The sequence below is a fragment of the Populus nigra genome, chromosome 4, assembly GCF_951802175.1.
Source record: "Populus nigra chromosome 4, ddPopNigr1.1, whole genome shotgun sequence".
NCBI classification, from domain to species: Eukaryota; Viridiplantae; Streptophyta; class Magnoliopsida; order Malpighiales; family Salicaceae; genus Populus; species Populus nigra.
The window spans coordinates 7,369,021-7,388,691 of record NC_084855.1 but is presented as its reverse complement, the minus strand read 5'-3'; the positions used below and the strand labels follow the sequence as shown (position 1 = coordinate 7,388,691).

The window sequence follows — 19,671 nt, the reverse complement described above, 5'->3', positions numbered from 1 at the left end:
AAAATAATAATAAAATAGATGCAAATATCAATATTTAAATGGAAATTAAGTTCTTCCATGTATGATATTTTTCAATCTAATATCCAAAATTACTGGCTTAAAAAAATTACATGACTTGGTGTCCTTTTATATTGTTTACCTCATTATTTTTTTTAAACTTTATCATTTAATATTAATTTTTTAAAATAAAAAATATTCATTCAGGTTTTTTAAAAACCTTTTAAATAAACCAACATATTGAATTAGCTTTTATATTTTTTATTGGAAATTTATGCAAGACAAAGATACAAGATAAGGAATTTAAAGACTTATCTTCTTACTTGAGTTTATATCATTACAAATAAAATCTCCATGCTCTTCATGATTTTTTTTTTTATTTTTAAAAATATAGTTCAGCCACGAATCACTGGCAAATAACCTAGTTTTCAATATATAAAACGTTATCCCTTTAATTTTTAAAGGGACATTGCGACCGAGAGTACACAAAAGAGGCGCTACGCCTTAAGAGCAAAGAGCCCAGATGATAGGCCCAATAAAGTCAGCCCATGTATGAGTAAAACATAGGCCCTATCCAGTCAGCCCAGCCTAGATTTAAACATCCGCCCTATCCAGTCTGCTGCTAAACTATAACATTAAAAATTACAATCCGTCTGTTAAGGGCAGCTCCATGTCTGGGCAAGAACACGCGGGACCCATTCTATAGTAAGAGAATGAGATTTAATAACACCAGAGATTTTTATGGTAACATTTTTTTTTGTAAAAATACTCTGTGATTATAATTTGGATAATTGGATTTTTATGATTTCGTTCATCAGGTAGTGGTGGTCCCTTCATCTATAATCAAATCAATTCTTATTATAGTATTTGCTAATAAGTTTGTGATAAAAAAAATCCATTTTTTATTTGTTTCTTGGATTTTTAAAATATATAATAGATGATTTTGCTAATGTCAATATTTTTCTTTGCTAGTGCTAACAAAAAATAAAAATAAAAATTCCAGTAATAAACAGAAAAAAAAAGAAATTGGCAACTTTTTTTCTTGGTTTTTTATAATATTTTATTGTTTTTTCTAATTTTTATTTTTTTAAAAAAATTGAAACCAATAGAAATCTAATATCCCCCGTGCCTTTTTAAAAAGTTATAATCAATGAAAAATTTAATTAATTATAAACTAAACTCGTTTTCTAACTTGTGCTGTGAGTTGGATAAAAAAATTTAATTATGAAAAAAAATGTTTATGCTCTAAGAAACTATTATTATTAAACCTGATTTAATGTATTAATCTTAAATTTTTCCGACTTGATTTTTTATCTAATCCTGGTTTAAAATTAATCTCATAAGAATTAAAGTTTTCTTGGGCCCTTTCTGTACCAAAGGAAACAGAGAGAGGGGGAGAGAGAGATCAGTTTCGTAAAAGCAGCAGTCGGGCAACGCTAAGTCAGTGTGTTTGTGTCAAAAGCAGACTGGCACATGCATACCTTCAGTTGAAATCCTCCTGGAACGCTAAACAAATATCCTTCCCTTTTACCACAGCACAATCCTCAAAATAACCAAACAGGCGCCAACTTTAGAATTTTGAAAAATAATGGCAGCATTTTTTTCTCACACAAGAGTTGATGCAAGTGGTATCAACTTTAGTTTGGCTTATCATATGAAAAAAGTTACGTAATTACAATATTGCGTTCAGGGAAGCACATGTCCAGTATAACATGATAATTCCTCACTACAGTTTCGAGATAAAAATTCATCAGACTCTGCTGTATGCTGTCTCCTTTACATGTTTAAGAAATCTTATATGCAGTAACAAAAAAAAAATGGAATCAAAATTATATGCAGTTTATGGGAGAAGGTTTTGTATTTTTGACATTCAGGAAACATCAATGTGCTGCATTTTCCCCCAATATCATGTGAAAAAATAAGTTTGTTTCTTGGTGGGGAATAAACATCAGGCATCAAATCGAGACACATCTGCTCTAAAAACCATCATTCTTCTCTTTTTACGGTACGGATTAACAGGGTGTAACCAGTTCAGCCTTAAACTAATACGACCTGCATTTACACCAGGAAATTTTGTAAGGAACGAATGGATCTTTAGTTGGGGAGGGGGGGTTTCCTGAATAGGATGAACATCTTAATGAGACAAAAAGGCATAGAGATTGAAGGAGTTGAAAAATAAAATAAAGTCTACGCGTTCCTTAGTCAGAGATGGAAGCTGGGAAGATATGAAAAACAAAATAAGTATCAGTGGCATGGCTTAGAGATGAAAGCAATCCACATTTAATATTTCAGTAAAAGGGCCTAAAAATATAAAGCCTCTCTTAAGATTGTAAAAAAAACCCAACTAGGTGATGCTAAATCAGATGTCTTGACCTAATTTAAACATAATGATTAAGGTTTAAGCAGTATAAATCTTTCGCCGCCAGCAATTGTTTTTCTAGTTGCCTATTTCATTAAAACAATTTTGCTCTTTAAGGCATCATAGCCAATGTCCCAAACACTGGTCGCTTTTCTGTTATATGGGATTTTTATTATATTAGCTTTAAAAAATTAGTCAAACAACTGCCCATCTCAAATTGCACTAAATGCAGTCAAGTCCAAGAAAAAAATGCAAGATGAAACAAAATGGTTTCTCACCCATGAGATTTCATTTACAAGTTTAAATAAAACCAGCACATAAAAAGAGAGAGAGAGACATAAGCACACAGACAGAGAATGAACTTCAAACCTCTTGTAACATTGTTTTCAAATATATATAGTGAATGCCTATATTCAGTATCCTTAGTCCATAGTAAAATAAGCAAAAAAAATAAAAAAAACGAAATAATAAAACATCTCAAGTTTGTGATCTCTGACCTAAATTGCATCAGGAAAAGTGAAATTTTAGCCTGCCCCTGAGTTTTTCTTTTCACACGTTCTTACTCATAAAAAGAACATAAAGCACTTCCCAGGGAATAACTAACATTGTTGAAATCTAACCAATTACTATAGCAAAAGGAAAAGTTTGCATTTACCTCACGCACAACAAGCAACCTCAAAGGTGAAACAGGTGAACCAGGCATCAGAATAAAGCTGGTGTAATGTTCGTCAACTGCCATTTGTTGATAGATTGGCAGATACTTGTGTCTACCCCCATCAAGCAAAATGAAGGCCTATTTAATTGAAGTAGAAGCTGAGGCTGCCGCAGCTTCAGCTATTAAGGAAACCGGTTGACGAGCCTGCAGGCAAGCACCTATGTCGAAGGGATGCAGTTCAGAACCATCAAAAATTAGATTCACACCAGGAAGAATTACTTCTCTACTATCAGCTTCATCAGGATCAGCTTTTGTAGATTTCACCATTGGGGTTTCTTCAATGGGCCTTGTGGCAGCCTCATATACTGGAGTTAGAGCATATGATCTGCAATATTATTGGACAATTATAATATTTAGGTTCTTAAATTGCACGATGTTACAGCAAAGTACATTTGCAAATCATTCATCAAGATGAGCAAACTAGAGAAATAAAGACAGCAAGTTCTATATTATGACCTCTTTTTTCATAGGTAATCCCACTTGCCACCAATTTTATGCATATATAGACATAATCGCGTGCTAAAGTTTTTTAAAAAATGACATCAATAAAAAATTAAGAGTTTATATCAGAGAACTATATCAGCAAATGCTAATACAGAGAGCAATTCATATGGCATATTAGAGGAAGCAAACTAACACAGACAAACAATAAGAGAGATCCAACAGACCTTAAAATGCTACCATCAAAACTTAGGACTTCAGTTCGGCATCGTTGTCGATTGGCAAGTTTTAGTCTCTGATGCTCACTCAAGGCTCCCGAAATGGGAGAAGATGGATCCACTAGGGGATTCCATCTTCCACTGGCATAGTTCATGAGTTGCCGAGGTGACTCCTTTGATTGCTCTTTCTGGTACAGAAGTTTTGCAGCAGGACCTGTTGCCTGGTACTCTGCACAGACATCACGCAACCTTTTTCGTAAGCCTTGCATGGCCTCATAGTGTTCAGTAAGTGTATCTGATTGAAGCAATTCTGATGCAACAACCCTTTTACATATATTGTTGCTTAATTTTGGACTAAAAAGGGGGATTCCAAATTCCACACTTAGTGGAACCCATTCATATTTTTTATCACTAGGTGCAAAGTGGTCTGATTCTCTTTCACTGAAAAGCTTTAACAGGCGAATGTAACCAATAGTTGGTAATTCCATCGTGTGTGTTAGATTGGTTAACAAAGTGTTCAATTTCAAACTTTCCTCTTCACAGAGACCCAGTTCATTCCCCACACAAACAATGGAACCATCTGAGTTGTTGAGGGGCAATGGTACATCCACAGTAATGACCCTTCCTGATTCATCAAGGTCATACTTACTGAGAGGCTGCACCAGGACAGCTGAGTATTTAAGAAGTGAATTTAGACAATGTAAAAGTATACTTCCCTTGACCAAATTTCCCTCAAACTTGCCTCCCAACCCTCCAATTGTTGAACCATCCCAAGACCATATAAGGGCTTTCTCACAGCCAGCCAATGGTGCAGGAAGCAAACGTAAAGATTGCCCTTTCATCAAAACAACTGACAAAGGCCCCCTACCCACAGTTGAATAAAGCACCAACTTCATCCATGGAGTCAAGGATGAATGCGAAGGAGGACCAAAGTGGATCGGACCTTTTGGCCCAGGAAGAACTGCTGAATGAGGGAGAGGAACTATAGACACAACAATATCATAGTCCCGGAGAAATAATGAGTCTAAAGTTGATGGTGCTAGAGCAGCCAAACTTTCACAGCGGAGAATATCCACACGATAATCCCTTCTCCTCTTTAAAGTTCCTTCTCCAACATCAGACCCTCCAAATGGAATAAGTTTATCATCATTCTGGACATCTTGATCTGATTTGGAGACCTCAGTTGATGAATTTATGTCTTCAGATAAAATAACAGAAGTGGTGTCATCATCAGTACTTCCAGAAACAAGGTTAGCCAAAACAGAACCAGCTTCAGGGGTAATTGAATTCATGGAATCATCATTGTCTATTTTCACTTCATCAGCCCCAATATTTTCTGAATTTTCAGACACAGCGACATCGGCTATCAAAGACGTAGCCTCATCAATGCTTGAAGCTGCTGTGCCCATTTTATTGCAAGCTTCCTCCACTTTTACATCAGCAGCAACCCCACCTGATAGGAGGCATTCCAGGACACAACGGAGGCTAAAGGCATGATTTGCAAATTCCTGCAATTCACCCTCGAACTTTGCTCCTTCTAAGGTACTCAGATCCTTGCAGAGATCTGCAATGCTAGCATGACCCAACTTCCCTGCTTCATATAAGGTTACAGCATGGGATTTTAAACCTGCAAAACATAAGAAGAAATCTTCATGAATTGAAACAACGAAAAAAGGAATATAGCAATGTTGGAAAGATGAAATGGATGAAATTCACATCAAGCTCTTTCACGTGTGATAAACTAGTTATATTTCTGCTTGGGGAATAAAATAACCATGATATGCCTCATGTTCATGTCTCCATTAGTACCATTAGGCTACAAAATTTTCTGACATGCGACTAGCCAATAGAATAATTGGGCTGCATGATGGATCAATTATCTCCATGGTATTATGGAAAAGACAGAGAATGCAGTGTCCTGACTAGCAAAATCCCAGTATATGGATTACAAAGAATAATATGCTCGTCAAGCTAATCTCTCAGTCCAAAGGTTCTTTAGACTCTGCCAGCATCAAGTCATGTGTGCTTTCTCAAACATGTTCTACAGTGGCTAAGACATTTCAAGTTAAAACCCAACTATTAAAAACATCCCAAAGGAAACTACAATAAAAAATTACATGTCAGTGATCACTGTCTTTAAGCAATATTCTTTACACCATGGCATTAAAATCTCAGATGGAAAATAACAAATCTAGTCATACAAGGAGAAGCATCTAAATGCCAATTCAACAATCCAATAAAGACCTTAAACGACCAACACCAGGAATCATCCATTGCAAAATGTTAAATAATATCTAAATCCAACAGAAAAATTGTTAGGGTGATAATTTTCAATGTGAATGCTTATATTTATAAATCAAACAGTTTCCAATATATTTTCCTGTATTTATAAAATCCAGCAATGAAAGACAAATCAGGGTGATTACTTAAGGAAGAATGATGAAAGAAAAATATGTTGAAATATTCAGGGTCACTCCTCCAAAGTTCCAAGAAGAAATTGATGATGGCCATGGAGGAGGTTTGTCAGAATTTTTGTATTTTGCTAAATTTAAAATTAGTGCCCCCTCCCATGACATCTGATTCAATCACTTTCTCAATAAATGGTCAAGCCAATGTCTCACACAAAAAGGAATGGCTATGCTTCCGATCATTCAAGTGCAAAGTTCATAGCTTTAGAGGCTCTGCATTTCAGCTCCCGTGAAACATTAATAACAGTATTTATGAATCCTGACTACATGGTTGGTACATAATCTTATTCTCACTTATCTTCAACACAAAAAGAAAAGGGACAAGAATATGGACAAAGATGAAGAAAAAAACCTGGTGAAACAGACCCCATCATGAGATAAGATGTTATATTAGCATCAACAATAAAAGCAACTTGAGTGTGGTTGGAACGTGGTCCGGAGTGTTCTGTCACTGTAAGATCTCCATGCTGACTAGAATCACTGTCGTTGAACATGTTTGCTGAGCGTATACTAGCATGAAAAGCATCTTCCTCGTCACCAAGAGTGATTTTAGGAGTCCCGGGTATGCTTGTTTCTTGAAGAATGGATCCTGGATCAATCAATTTCTCTGCCCATCCTAATCTACAAGCAAATGATGCAGCCGCCTGCAGCTGAGACAGGTCAGCCTGCAATGTTGATGCCAGTTCAGCAACAGTAGCATTCTCACTTGAAACAACAAAGACTGCATATAGTAACCTGGATAATTTAATTATAGGCATTAAGATCTTAGTTTGCCACTAGTAAATTGCAAAAACTGAAAAACATCTAACTGCCTTACTCTTCAGTAGGATCTTCATAGGACTGCTCCCTGTTGGAAACAAACCCTTCAAGCCTGGAAACTGAACCATCAAAAAAAGTATCAAACTGACTCCAGAAATCAAACAGGATGAGTAATCTTATAAAAGACTTTCTCAAATCAACATATCTTATTATTAAACCATCAGATATAAAAAATGTTTAGAAATTACAAAAAAAAAGGAAGTCTGAAACAATTTCCAAAATTAGTTTCAGGCTCCAAACCAAACAGAAAGGCATGGTCAAGTATGGATATATACCATTATTATGCATATTTTACAAAAAAGCTAGAGGGATCAATATAGGATACTGCTGGAATTAATATGTTGCAATGTGAAAAAAAAAAAAGAACGAAAGAAAGAATTTGGCTGATATTCTAGGCAATTTAAACTAAGTCAACTTAGGATTTGAATTGTGGGGTCTTTGTGATAGAGTTGAGACAAAGATTTTTTTGATTTTGGCAACTTATGGTTTTGTTTTGTGGAACACCTGTGCTATATTGATGCAGCGGAACATACTATGGTATTACAAGTTTTCTTCATCTTTGTCCTTGTTGACAGAGTTTCAGCAAGTTACTTTATAACACAGCATCAGCCATCCATCACCGAACTATCATTTTCCTGTCAAAGGAAATAGAAGGAAATACCTATACCTACACATTTAATGCCAGCAGATTCTTTGCCTATTTATTCTTTCCTTTATTGGGATATACTAGCTGTAGGTTAGCTATTTCCTTTGACATTTCCTACCACATTCTACAAACCTATTTTTCTAGTATATGAATCTAAAATCCCCAACTCGTTAAACACATTGCAGCCACACACAAAATGATTCATAACCACTGAAATAGCAACAACACAACCAGAAACTCAGGACGTCATTTAGTAAGATGTGATCTGATTTTATACAGTTAATTCTCCTGTCAAGTCATAGACATTCAAATCATTGAGCTCATTTTTTTTCCTAAGGAGGAAGGGGGCACATAACAGATAACTCTCAAGCATTCATCAGACAATGTCAGAATGGAAAGAAATTCCAGACTGGCGTAGTGTTTCATAAAGAAATGTGCAGTGCAAGAAGTCATAATAAATGATATAGAGACACATTCATACAAAATGTACATGAGCCAGCAACATACTCAAATACAGACTTTCTAGTAAGATGGATAAATTAATGCTTTTAACAAACTGGAAAACATGGTTAAGCTTACTGACCTGACTTGGCAACAATTAAAAAACAAATAACTTACCTTTAAAACGATCATCGGGGTAGACAGGGACATCAAAGTAAATTAATCCTCGTTGGTACAGGCCTTTTACAACATCAGGATCAAAGAGGATAAATGCATTAGCCTCCTCCTTGCAAATTTTATCAATTGTAGCCGTCTCTTCTTCAGAAAGTTTCTGAAAAGGTCAGGAAAAGGATTTGTTGCCATCAGCAACACAAGGCTCGACTATTGAGCAGCCAAATGCAAACAGGGCTTCTAAAGGAAACCTAAATACATCTGGTTGTCTCATATGAAGCGTGTGTTTGATAGTGGTGCAAAATGCTTTCCAAAAGTACTTTTCACTTGAAAATGCATTAAAATGATATTTGTTTTAGATTTTTTTTTCATTTTTGATATCAACACATCAAAACTATCGGAAAACACTAAAAAAACATCAATTTGATGCTTTTTCAAGCCAATCGCACTTTTGAAACGTGCCCGAATGCAGTTTCAAAAGCAAAAACAAATAGTGCTGAAATCATAGACAAAACAAAAAAGCGAAGGAGTGATTTTGTGCAAGCACTTTTCAGATTTAGAAGGATCTCACCTTAAATTCTTCCAAGGTAAAATTGACAAGGCACACTCCCCACCATGGTTCAATTGCAAAGTCCACAGGTTGTGTGGGTAGGAGTTCTTTTGCAATTGACTTGTTCAGCTTCCACATAATTTTCTAAATAGCTCCAGATGAGTAAATGATGGGTAAGAAAGCAGTTTGTTCCATTGAAAATGATGATAACAATGAGCTCAACCTAAGGTCCAAACATACATCCATGTGAATATCTAAACATATGAGCAATCCAATCCAGTACCTTAGATCTGCATTTGTTCATGATATCAATAAATTCATTTCTTCCTATTCCTGTAAGACGCAAGGCATCTGCAGCACTAAAATTTGGGATGCTGTCATAAGGTTGCTCTGTAAACAAAGGGATTGATATGCAAAGTCTGATCAACAATAAGATATAATGGCTACATAATTGAGCAACATATTCAGTTTTGATTGAAGAAATATCTTCTTACCATTTCTCATGACCTCAAATATCATATCACAGTAATATCTGAAAGGTGATAACCGCATTACACGGCAAACATATTCTGCAAGGTGATAGGGAAATAGCTGCAAGCAATGAAGTCAATTAGTAATATACAGAGAAACATAAAAGAAATGATACTTACTCTACAAGGTGAAAAGAAAGGTGGTTATATTGGAAACCAAAACATGAAATTCAGTTTACAGCAACATTACACAAGTAGGATTCCAGAAGCACAAAAACTATTCTAAACGGTGCGACCCATATTCATGTGGTGAAGATAGTTTAAAAATTTCTATACAGCACGCACCGCCAGATTCTTTCGCAAGTAGCGCATCATGTCTTCATAATATTCACCTTCTTTGCATACTTTGCGAGCAAAACATGTATTCCATTGGAGTCTTTTCTTAATACAATGTTCGATAACCCTGCATGTAGTCCTCAAACAAATTAGATTGTGAAGAAAGGAAAGAAGAAGAAAAACAAATCGAAGGGGACAAGAGAAGAGGAGTGAAAGTAAAAAACCAGAAGTCCACAATTTAAGAGCGCCAATATCAGTTCCAACTTCCAATCACAAAGGCAACTATTCAGTCCTCAAACCTCACTTATTTACATAATTCAAACCCTAAACCTCCATAGCAAGTAAGAAGCAACCAAGTCTAACCTTCTATGCCATTCCTCTTTGGAATTAAGAGTGGCTTGAAGCCTTTTTGGGAGATTCTCCCATGGGCATTCCTCCTTTATCGCTTTCAAAATCAGCTGCTCCTCGATTGTCACCGGAGCGCGCTGCATATTGCCAAATCACTCGATCTGACCCCTGCAAATAAGACAATCGAGCATAACAAACAGATTTGCGTCTAGAATACAAGAAGTGCCTCAAAAATCACACTCGTCAACCATCAAAGCCAACATGAGCTGTATGCATACAGGCAAACAAACAAATTTGACATGCGCATTTCTTAGTTCAAGAAAGCTACGTTGATTAATTGCAGTAAAACGACGAGTAAACAAATTGGATTAAATTTAGATCAACACGAGTCAGTGTATATAAACTTTATTAAATGGCAAGATAAATCAAAGTCTTATACGTTGAGACTTGAGAGAGAGTTTGGAAGTCTAGAGAGGCAGTGAGTGAATGAATAAATATGTGGATCTAATAACGAAACCTGGAGAGAAGAAGAAGAACGAAAGAGAGTCTGCGGTACCTGAGATCGTAATTTGGATGATAACCGCGTAGGAGATCTAGGAAAAATAAGAATTGGAGAGGTTCACGTTGAAAATTGACAAGTTAGCATGGCTAGCTGTGGCTGCCTGTGTCCATCCGTCCATCATGACTGTCTTCTGCTAATAACAGACAGACGTGCCTGACGGCCCTGACCCGTTTCATTATTTTCTGAACGTGAGACCCAATCCTATTTTACTGGACTGGGGTGATATTTCGCATCACATATATATTTTTTAAAATTATATTTTTATATTTTTAGATTATTTAATATGTTAATAATATATATATATATATATATTAATTTAATATATTTTTAAATAAAAAATAATTTCTAGCATTCTTTCAAACATTAACTTAATTCTACATTAGTTTCTTAAATTTAAAACCAATCGGGTAGCACTTCACCTCACATTCATTCTATTGACACAAATTATTTAATAACTAGATAGGTGACATGTAATGGGTGAAGCCTGTATGGTGGTTCTATATGGTTTGATGTATATTTATTTGTTTTTTTTTCTTTCATTCACCTTAATTTGTGTATTGTTCCTCGAAAAAAATCACGTCATCCTTTGATATCTTTCTCCTTTGAATTTATTTCTCTTCTCTTAATTATAATTTTTAAATTTTAAAAAATATTATAGTTTGAAAAATATTTCATATTTTATTTCTCTTTTTTTTTATTTTTCTAGGTGGTTCATAAAATGATTTCTTTTTGCGATTTCATCTTCCTTTATTTTTTATCTTTAAGGTTCAATTTTTATTCTTTTAATTGCTAATTTTATATTTTGACAAGTTTTTTAGATTATTATTTTTTTAATTATATCCTTCAATGTTAAATTAGTATGTGATTAACCCTTTTTATTAAGCCTAAATATGAGATTTCATGGGTTGTGATTTTCTTTTTTACAATCATTTTTCAACATTAACTTGGTAGAGAATTGACCTTCTCAATTAAGTTCAAGCATGAGATTCCACGAGTTGCAATTTTAAATTATTAACTCAAATTTAGGAGATTGACTCAAGTTTTTTTTATTTTTCATACTATTAAATTAAGGTTGCTTTATACACACGTACGCGGCCATTATTAAATTAATTAAACTTATCTTTTGCTTTATTTCATGTTATTTTGGAATATTATTATAGTGTTACCTTGATACTTTTCTTCTTGCATTTAGAAATATTTTCCTCAGCTTGCGTTGTTGTGCTAATCGTCAATGTAAGTTTACCAGAGTCATTTTTTTTTGTTTTACAAGCTTTCGATCTTCAATATATGATAATTGGGTTTTTTAATTAATTTTAGTATGAGTTTCATTGTTTTTCAGGTCAGTTTGATATGTCGACATCTTAATAATTTTTTTAAAAAATATTTTATTCAATATGTCACTGATTAAGTATTTTAAAAATATTTTCGGCAAACATGCATTGAATTTTTTTACTTTTTATTTTTTTTATAAATTTTATAATATATAAAAAATCTAACTTGTTATTTATCACGGGTCAAAAAACTAGTCCACACCGAAGCATTAGAGGGGAATGTCTCTCTCAAATTTGAATGATCCTACGATCAAAATACAGAACGAGAAAGCCATCCGAGGGGAATATACTGGGTTCTCTTAGCATGGCTTTTTAGCAATAGGTTGGGCCTAATTAAAAAACATTTCCAAGACCCCAGCCTGCAAGACATCCGAATTCGACGGGCTAAACCTGGGTCCATCCTTTTCTAGGTCACAACATTTTCTTTACCTAAAATATTTTTGACCCACTAGTCCCATATTCTGTGGCTGTTAAGAAACGTGTTTAAAATTGTTTTTTAAAATTATTTTTATTTAAAAATATATTATAATAATATTATTTTATTTTTAAAATTTATTTTTGTTTTAACACATTAAAATAATTAATTCAAAATTAATAATTTGTTTTTCAAAAATTAAAAAAGACCTGTATCGGAAACGAAACACATAACAGAAATATAACAAAAGAAAGACAGCTTACGGGCACAGCCGCCGAGGCAGAGGTGGGTTTTGCTCTGTGGCGCACAACATTCCTCTACCACACTTTCACTTCCTCCCCTCCTCCATCAAGCTGCCGCTGCTTCTTTCAATCACTGTTTTCGCACTCTCTCCCTGTGAAACCTGCAGACGAACAATCTTTCAATGGCGCTTCGTTTCGAGGTTTGACTCTAATTTTCATGTGCCGCCTTTCCCTATAATTTCTTCTTATTCATCACACGCCATCACAATGTGAATGAACTAGTGCTCTCCCAAGCTTGAAGGAATAAGTCTCCCAAGTACTTATCTGGTGTTTTTATTATATCGAAGGATACATCATGCTTTTTTACTTCACTTAAAAATTGATCAAGAATGAAAACCAGTTTTAACGAGAGAATGTTTAACCTGGAAAGATTTTTGTTTTTTTCTCTGCATATTTCACGTGCCTTTTTTTCTTTCCTTTTTTGGATATCAAGTTAGAATAAAATGTTTATTATTTTACTCTCAGGGTGGGATTTAAATGCTAGATTTGATATTTATTTTGTACTATTCTCTCTCTCTCTCTCTCTCTCAGGTTCTTGGGAGGTTTAATCGTGCTCGCGCTGCTCGTCTGACGCTTCCTCACTTTGTATGCCAGACTCCTCTGTTTATGCCTGTGGGCACACAAGGTGAGACTTCCTTTATCTATCTTTAATGTTCTGATTGTGTTTTAAATTCCATGGCATTTAGAACACACTGGTGATCTACCTGGTTGCAGGGACAATTAAAGGTTTGACCACTAACCAGCTTGAAGAAATTGGCTGTCAAATAATTCTGGGAAATACATATCATTTGGCGCTTCGTCCTACGTCCGAGCTTATTGATGAATTAGGGGGTCTTCATAAATTTATGAACTGGCCTAGAGCTATGCTTACAGACTCCGGTGGCTTCCAGATGGTTTGTTTATCAATTATAAGATCATGTTGAGTGGACACTATGATTTTTTTTGTTTGTTGTGGTATCTGCCATACCGTAGACCATACATGAGCTTAGGATTCTTTCATCTGAAAATATTTACCACAGAGTTTGAATCAAAGTGTATCTGTTTCATGTTATTGAGTTGTAGCTTTTTGGTGCTTGCTTTATTAAGTTGTAGCTTTTTGGTGCTCGCTTCTTTCTCAGTTGGTTCGGTGCAGCAGTTTTATGGGTTAACTAACATGTATGAATTTTCAGGTATCCTTATTGCATTTAGCAGATATCACTGAAAAGGGCGTTACGTTTCAGGTTTGTACTTGTTCTTCGATAAAAAAGTGAAATTTGGTTAATCTGGTTTGTTAACTATGATGATTTGCTTTGATGAAATACTGGAAATGATATTCACTCACCACTGCTTGTGTTTAAGGATCGAACTCAATGACTTTCCCTCTCTGCAGATAATATGCTTGATTGATTAAATTTATAGTTTAAACCTACAAATGTGACTGTGCCATTATATATAAGAATTTTTAGATTATGTGGTCAAATGTTTGGTATGATAATTTCTAAAATGCGAAACACACTCTTGGGACACATCGAGAGTTGATCTTCTGCATCAAATACTCCTCCCTGTTCTCATGTCTGTCCCATCTTGTTTTACCCACTCATGTTCAAATTATAAATGTGCATGCATAATCAATTTGATAAACAGTTATGTTTTCTTTTATAACTTCTATTTTTTCTTATTGTTGCTTTTATTCTACACAATAACTGGAGTACACTGCTGTTTTGGTGTTGTTTAACCAAGGCTTCATTTTCTTAGTTCAGTCACCAGTTGATGGAAAGCCTATGCTTCTAACACCTGAGGAATCGATTCAAATCCAAGTAAGAACTCTTCTTTTTATTTTTTCCTCATGTTCCCAGCTGTTTAATATCATTCAATCCATTTCTAAGTTTTTCAATACTCTATCTTATGCTTCTTTTACTTTTCTTATCGGTTTTTTTTTTTTTTTTTGCAGAACAGAATTGGAGCAGATATTATTATGGCTCTTGACGATGTAGTAAAAACCACCATTACTGGTCCACGGATTGAGGAGGCCATGTATCGCACTCTTCGATGGATAGACAGATGTATAGCAGGTAATTTCATCTAATGCTAAATGCCACTAAAGAAATTTGGATGCAAACTAAAATGAACCATATGTCTAATTTGGCATCTCATTAACTCAAGCTTAAACCAAACGTTCTCTGCAATACAAGTATGACCAACCTATGGTTGTTTTGTTGGAAGAGAGTCAACCTTATTTTAACTTCCAAGTTAGTTTAACTAGTCAAAGATGCTCTTTTTAAAGGGTTAGTTTAACAATCTTGAATTTATTAGATTATAGTGCCAAGTCCTTTGATTGGTAAAAGTGAAAATGAGATTTAAACTGTAACATCCCACATCGAGAGAAAAGTGTCCAAAGCTAGGGTATATTAAGGCAGTTGATACCTAACCTTGTAGGACACGTTTCGGGGCCTGTGGGCAGCCAGGAACAAAACCATGAGGCATTCAAGTCGGTTTGGGCTGAGCCATAGCGGACAATATTCTGCAAGGGGGAGTGGGCCGGGCCTTACATAAACAACCTTATCCTCCCCCTTTACAATTTTATTAAAGCCTTAGGCCAACAGATCAGCTTCATGTTTTCCTGAATGCTTGGTCTTCCAATCGTAACTTCCAAATGATCTCTATCAGCCACCCCTTTTTTTTTCTGTCTCACTATTAATGGTTTTGATTGATTTTCTGTTCTGCATTGGTTTCTCCAAACAGCTCACAAGAAGCCTAATGAGCAAAATTTATTTGGTATTGTTCAAGGTGGTTTGGATCCTGTACTAAGGTGAATTTACTTAAACTGCACTCTTCTTTTATTACCTTATTGCTTGATGCGTATTTAATTTTTTTGTTGTTGCTGGTATCACTTACCAATTGTCTGTCTAACCATATAATCAGGGATATATGTGTTAGAGGCTTGGTGGAGCGGAATTTACCCGGGTATGTTCTTTTATTCTTTTGTAGGAGTTTATTCTGCAATTAAAGATTATGCAGACAGAATTTACTGATTTAATATCTCAATCCATTCTAGGCCTTCCTTTCTATTGCTACAGCCCTCGAGCTTGATCAATGTTTTATAGCACATGGCAACAAAGTTCAAGTGATTCCTTAGTAGATTGCTTTGCGGAAAAGATAAAGCTAGGCAATTAGACGAAATGCTGTTTTCTAACATACTGCTACATAGCTTTAAATGTCAAGTTTTATCCGTTACTAACTACATTAAGTAGCACCATTTTACAGACTCAGCTCTTAGCTTCTTAAATATAGTTACTTGCCATTGTCAAATTCATCTAATTCTCTAATCATAGAATAAAAAGATATGCTCTTCTAAGCCTAAATTTCTGTGAGATAGAGCAACATAATGTTTGTTCGGTTTCAGGCCTCCTGTTACTTCATGCTTATCATTATGTTGTCACTTGTAGATGAACTTTCCTTTTCTCGTTCTTATTTAACTTAAATTTATGTTCTGATATTATTTTATAGTGATCAAACAACCTTTTTGACTGAGTTTACTTCTGTGACAGCTATGCTATTGGTGGTCTTGCAGGCGGTGAGGATAAAGATTCATTTTGGCGAGTTGTTGCTCAGTGCACTGCTTTGTTGCCTGAAGATAAACCACGATATGTGATGGTAAAACCAACTTTTGTCATTTTATGTTACATTATTTAAACTTAGTTGGTCAATGAATTGTTAGCTGCTTTGCGTTTCTAATTTGTCTATCATTAATACGTACCTGCATTATATTTCAGGGTGTTGGTTATCCACTGGACATTGTAGTTTGCAGTGCTTTAGGTGCTGACTTGTATGACTGTGTTTATCCCACTCGCACTGCTCGTTTTGGCACAGCTCTCATACCAGAGGTGATGTTTTCTTGTTTTATCTTCTTAAAATATGTGAAGTGAACTTCAAAAAAACTGTGGAGACTAAATCTTCATATTGTTCAAGTTGGTGCTGCTTTCATGTACTTTAAACCATATATTTTTATAGGCTTGTTTTGTTATGGTTTCTTGCTTCAACCAAATAGTTTTTTCTATTTTCTTTTGGAACTAGATTTTCCTGTCTTTCAGTTATATACAGATGATTCTGGATTATTGGGTTTAAGCAGCATTTGAGTTGTGTTAATCTTTGCCCTTTCTTCATCTATCCGTGCAGGCTTGTAGCTGAACCACATAAAATTTGTTTGAGCGTTTTGTTCATCTAGATTCTTCCAAATTCTCTTGTTTTGGTTAGACCATTGTGGTGGATTTTCTTCCATAGTAAATTTTTTGAAACAAATGTAAATTGCATCTGTGCACTCTTCATGCTTTGGAGTAATATGTATCTTGCAGCTTTTTATGCAAAATTTGTTTGACTAGGGAAATGACTTTGTGTTACCACATTATGAACTTTAAACAAACATTTACTATGGACTTTAATGAATCTTTTGCAGTAAATGTCGGATCTAATAAATTTAAAATCAATCCCATTTTATTGAAGCTTCTGACTCTGAAGTACTTCATGCAGGGAGTGCTGAAACTTAAACACAAAGCAATGGCCGAGGATACTCGTCCCATTGATCCAATGTGTTCTTGCATGGTATTCGAGTCATGGAACACTCATTGTCTTGAGTTGCTAGTTTAATAAATTGCTGTTACAGTATAATCTTCATTGATCTTTGTCTTCCCCTTCAGGTTTGTAAGAATTATACAAGGGCATACATCCATTGTCTTGTTACAAAAGATGCTATGGGATCGCAGCTTCTATCATATCATAATTTGCATTACATGTTGCAGGTGCAAACAAAAATAATAGCTTCTTTCTGTGAGTTTTGCTCTATCTTGTAATTGATAGAGACTTCTTTAAAATTGCAGCTTAGCAGAGATCTACACTCTTCAATCATTGAAGAAAGATTTCCAGAGTATGTGTGCCCTGTGCCAACAGAGTGCTTTAAAAATTATCATTTCATTATTTCATTTGCGGAAGCACTTCATGCTATGGATTTGACCTTCTGCTCTATATGTTTGATACAAACTGATTTTTTATTCTCTGCCTTCTCTCTTTGCAGTTTTGTCCGTGGATTCCTGCAGAAAATGGTAAATGCTGTGTGAATGTTCTAGAAAAGAGTTAGAGGGATTAGTTGATAACTTTTAGCTGCACATTAATGATCAAAGGTTTTCTCTGTGGTGTCAATGGTGAATTTGATTCATATAAAATCCATAGCTATTGGATACGTGATTTTTGCTTTCGACAATTTCTGGTCGAGTTAAGCTGGTTTCTGTTTTTGTCACTATTTTACTTTGGTTTCTTATTTTTGGCAAAGGCAAATGCGCAAAAGCCATTATTGGGGTGCCCAATTATTTGTTTCCCTTTTCACTTGATAACATCTGCTGCTTGACGCTCCACGCAAGTTTCTTACATATTCAAGTGTCAAAGCTACCATTTTGGGCTCTGGTTCTGCCGGTAAAGTAGTGGAGGCAGGTCATAAGTTTGTATCTTATGTAACATGAGGAAAGTGATTGAAGATGCAGCATGAAATTTATTACCGTATGATCTTTACTCCCTATATGGTTGTTGTCTTGTAGTTTCCTAAAGGTGATGTCCCTGAATGGGTCTGCAATGCCATGGAGGTCGCTGGAATCAAAATATCTTCCTGCTGTGCTCCATTCTTGTCCTCCCATGATTCAGAACTAGAAAAGGATGCACCAACCAAGAAATTTGATGACAATGAAACAGCATTTGATGACAAGTATACACCGATCAATAAATTTGATGAGGTAGCATTTGACAATAAGTACAGCAGCAAGAACTTTGATGATAAGTATACACCAACCAAGTATTTTGATGAGGTAGCATTCAGCAATAAGAATAACACGAAGCAAGAACTTTGATGCAGGACTTGGAAAATTTTGTTTCCTAATGAGAGATCAACATTATAAACTTTAATTTATAGGTAAAAACACAGGGCAATGTGAATTTTGTATCTCAGACACCGCTTATAAATTGTACTCGTTTAGGAGATTTGTTCATTTTGCCATTTATGGTTCGTCGACCGGTTGATTTTTATGCACATCGCAAATTGGCAACACATTTTGTTTTCATTTTATTTCTTTTAAATATGCTTATACAGTTTGATAGGGATGGATTTGCAGATCTGTCTTTTACCATTTGTCGCAGATTTAATTTCGTGAACTTGAAATTGAGATTGTTTTGTTGTGTGAATTTGAGGAAGTTGTAATCAGTAGATAGATCCTGAGTTATCAGCTGTTTGCGGAATTTGCTTTGGAAAAGGAATCTGATTGCTAAAACGTCAGAGACATTGGTTGCTTTTATTGTTTTCCTTGTTAAACAGATATAATTGTGATGAAGGATATAATGAAGCATGGCTGTGAATCTGAGGAGTCTGGGAGGCAGTATCAATGCAAATCATGCCAGGAGAGGCTTCTACGAAAGGGGCAAGAAAAGTTAAATGGAGAGAGTAACAGCAGAGCTGTTTTGGTTATTCGCAGTGAATTATTCAGGAATCGTCGTTGGTCTTATTTTATGGCATCGTGAAGCTTATACAATGAAAGACAGGCAATCCGAGATAAACGTTGTCGGGTCAAGTATATTTTGGCATAGATAGATGCCTTTTTTCCTATATGACTAACTGCTCAATCTTGTATTGGAAGCTGGCATCGATGAGCCATCAGTCGTACCAACCTTTTGAACTGTGACTTCCAACCAATCTTCCAATCTTCAGCACGAAAAAATTCCAGGAAATATTCCATTTTCAAACTATCGTTGTATTAGAATAATGTATAATTATCCATAAAATAATTGATAAAATGATCGTAAACAAGTTTTAATCTTTTTAAAAGTATAGCATAATTTTTAGTAGCAGCACTTTTGTTTTAAATAAAAAGCAGCTACGAGTGATTGACGGTAACCCAAACTTTGTAAGCACAGCCTCGAATCAATACCCAATAAATAGTGTGATGTACTAAGATCACGTGCACTGAACTTAGAACCCAAAGAATGCAATAAAGCAGTGATAGATGGAGAATCATTACCAGTAACAAGGATGTCGTCTACATAAACCAAAATATAAACCTTGATATCAC

General features: G+C 35.1%; 2 protein-coding genes across 11 annotated transcripts; one reads left to right on the top strand and one right to left on the bottom strand.

The window, feature by feature from the left end:
- Nucleotides 1-1,623: 1,623 nt before the first annotated feature.
- LOC133690949 (uncharacterized) lies at nt 1,624-10,749 on the bottom strand. 6 transcript variants are annotated; one of them, XR_009841548.1, is made up of 12 exons: nt 10,536-10,749; nt 9,995-10,147; nt 9,641-9,758; nt 9,320-9,416; nt 9,109-9,215; nt 8,847-8,969; nt 8,282-8,435; nt 7,016-7,076; nt 6,551-6,933; nt 3,740-5,357; nt 3,012-3,396; nt 1,624-2,049 (listed from the first exon to the last, which is right to left on the bottom strand). XR_009841548.1 is itself a non-coding variant. In XM_062111231.1 (11 exons), the coding sequence occupies exons 2-11, from the start codon at nt 10,120-10,122 to the stop codon at nt 3,150-3,152; spliced, it is 3,036 nt and encodes a 1,011-aa protein (XP_061967215.1). In that variant the 5' UTR covers nt 10,123-10,147; nt 10,536-10,728; the 3' UTR covers nt 2,714-3,149. The 6 variants fall into 6 exon arrangements, 1 of the variants encoding a protein (XP_061967215.1); XR_009841547.1 differs by lacking the exon at nt 10,536-10,749 and adding an exon at nt 10,419-10,523; XR_009841549.1 differs by lacking the exon at nt 10,536-10,749 and having other exon boundaries at nt 9,995-10,397.
- Nucleotides 10,750-12,507: 1,758 nt separating this feature from the next.
- LOC133690828 (uncharacterized) lies at nt 12,508-18,656 on the top strand. Of its 5 annotated transcripts, none has more exons than XR_009841512.1 (16): nt 12,508-12,729; nt 13,121-13,214; nt 13,304-13,482; nt 13,759-13,809; nt 14,329-14,385; nt 14,520-14,640; nt 15,311-15,377; nt 15,491-15,532; nt 16,117-16,222; nt 16,342-16,452; nt 17,096-17,167; nt 17,263-17,364; nt 17,443-17,489; nt 17,637-17,664; nt 17,892-18,049; nt 18,154-18,293. XR_009841512.1 is itself a non-coding variant. In XM_062111097.1 (16 exons), the coding sequence occupies exons 1-16, from the start codon at nt 12,712-12,714 to the stop codon at nt 18,457-18,459; spliced, it is 1,329 nt and encodes a 442-aa protein (XP_061967081.1). In that variant the 5' UTR covers nt 12,509-12,711; the 3' UTR covers nt 18,460-18,656. The 5 variants fall into 5 exon arrangements, 3 of the variants coding, with proteins under 3 accessions (XP_061967082.1, XP_061967081.1, XP_061967080.1); XR_009841513.1 differs by having other exon boundaries at nt 17,892-18,031; nt 18,154-18,289; XM_062111097.1 differs by lacking the exon at nt 17,892-18,049 and adding an exon at nt 18,418-18,656 and having other exon boundaries at nt 12,509-12,729; nt 18,154-18,345.
- The last annotated feature ends 1,015 nt before the right edge of the window (nt 18,657-19,671 follow it).

Coding starts and splice junctions, on each gene's coding strand:
- LOC133690949 (XM_062111231.1), bottom strand. CDS start 10,122: ATGCAGCGCGCTCCGGTGACAATCGAGGAGCAGCTGATTTTGAAAGCG. Junction 9,759..9,994: donor AAAGAGGAATGGCATAGAAG/GTTAGACTTGGT, acceptor GACTACATGCAG/GGTTATCGAACATTGTATTA. Junction 3,397..3,739: donor TTTGATGGTAGCATTTTAAG/GTCTGTTGGATC, acceptor ATAATATTGCAG/ATCATATGCTCTAACTCCAG.
- LOC133690828 (XM_062111096.1), top strand. Junction 13,483..13,758: donor ACTCCGGTGGCTTCCAGATG/GTTTGTTTATCA, acceptor ATGAATTTTCAG/GTATCCTTATTGCATTTAGC. Junction 13,810..14,328: donor AAAAGGGCGTTACGTTTCAG/GTTTGTACTTGT, acceptor TTCTTAGTTCAG/TCACCAGTTGATGGAAAGCC.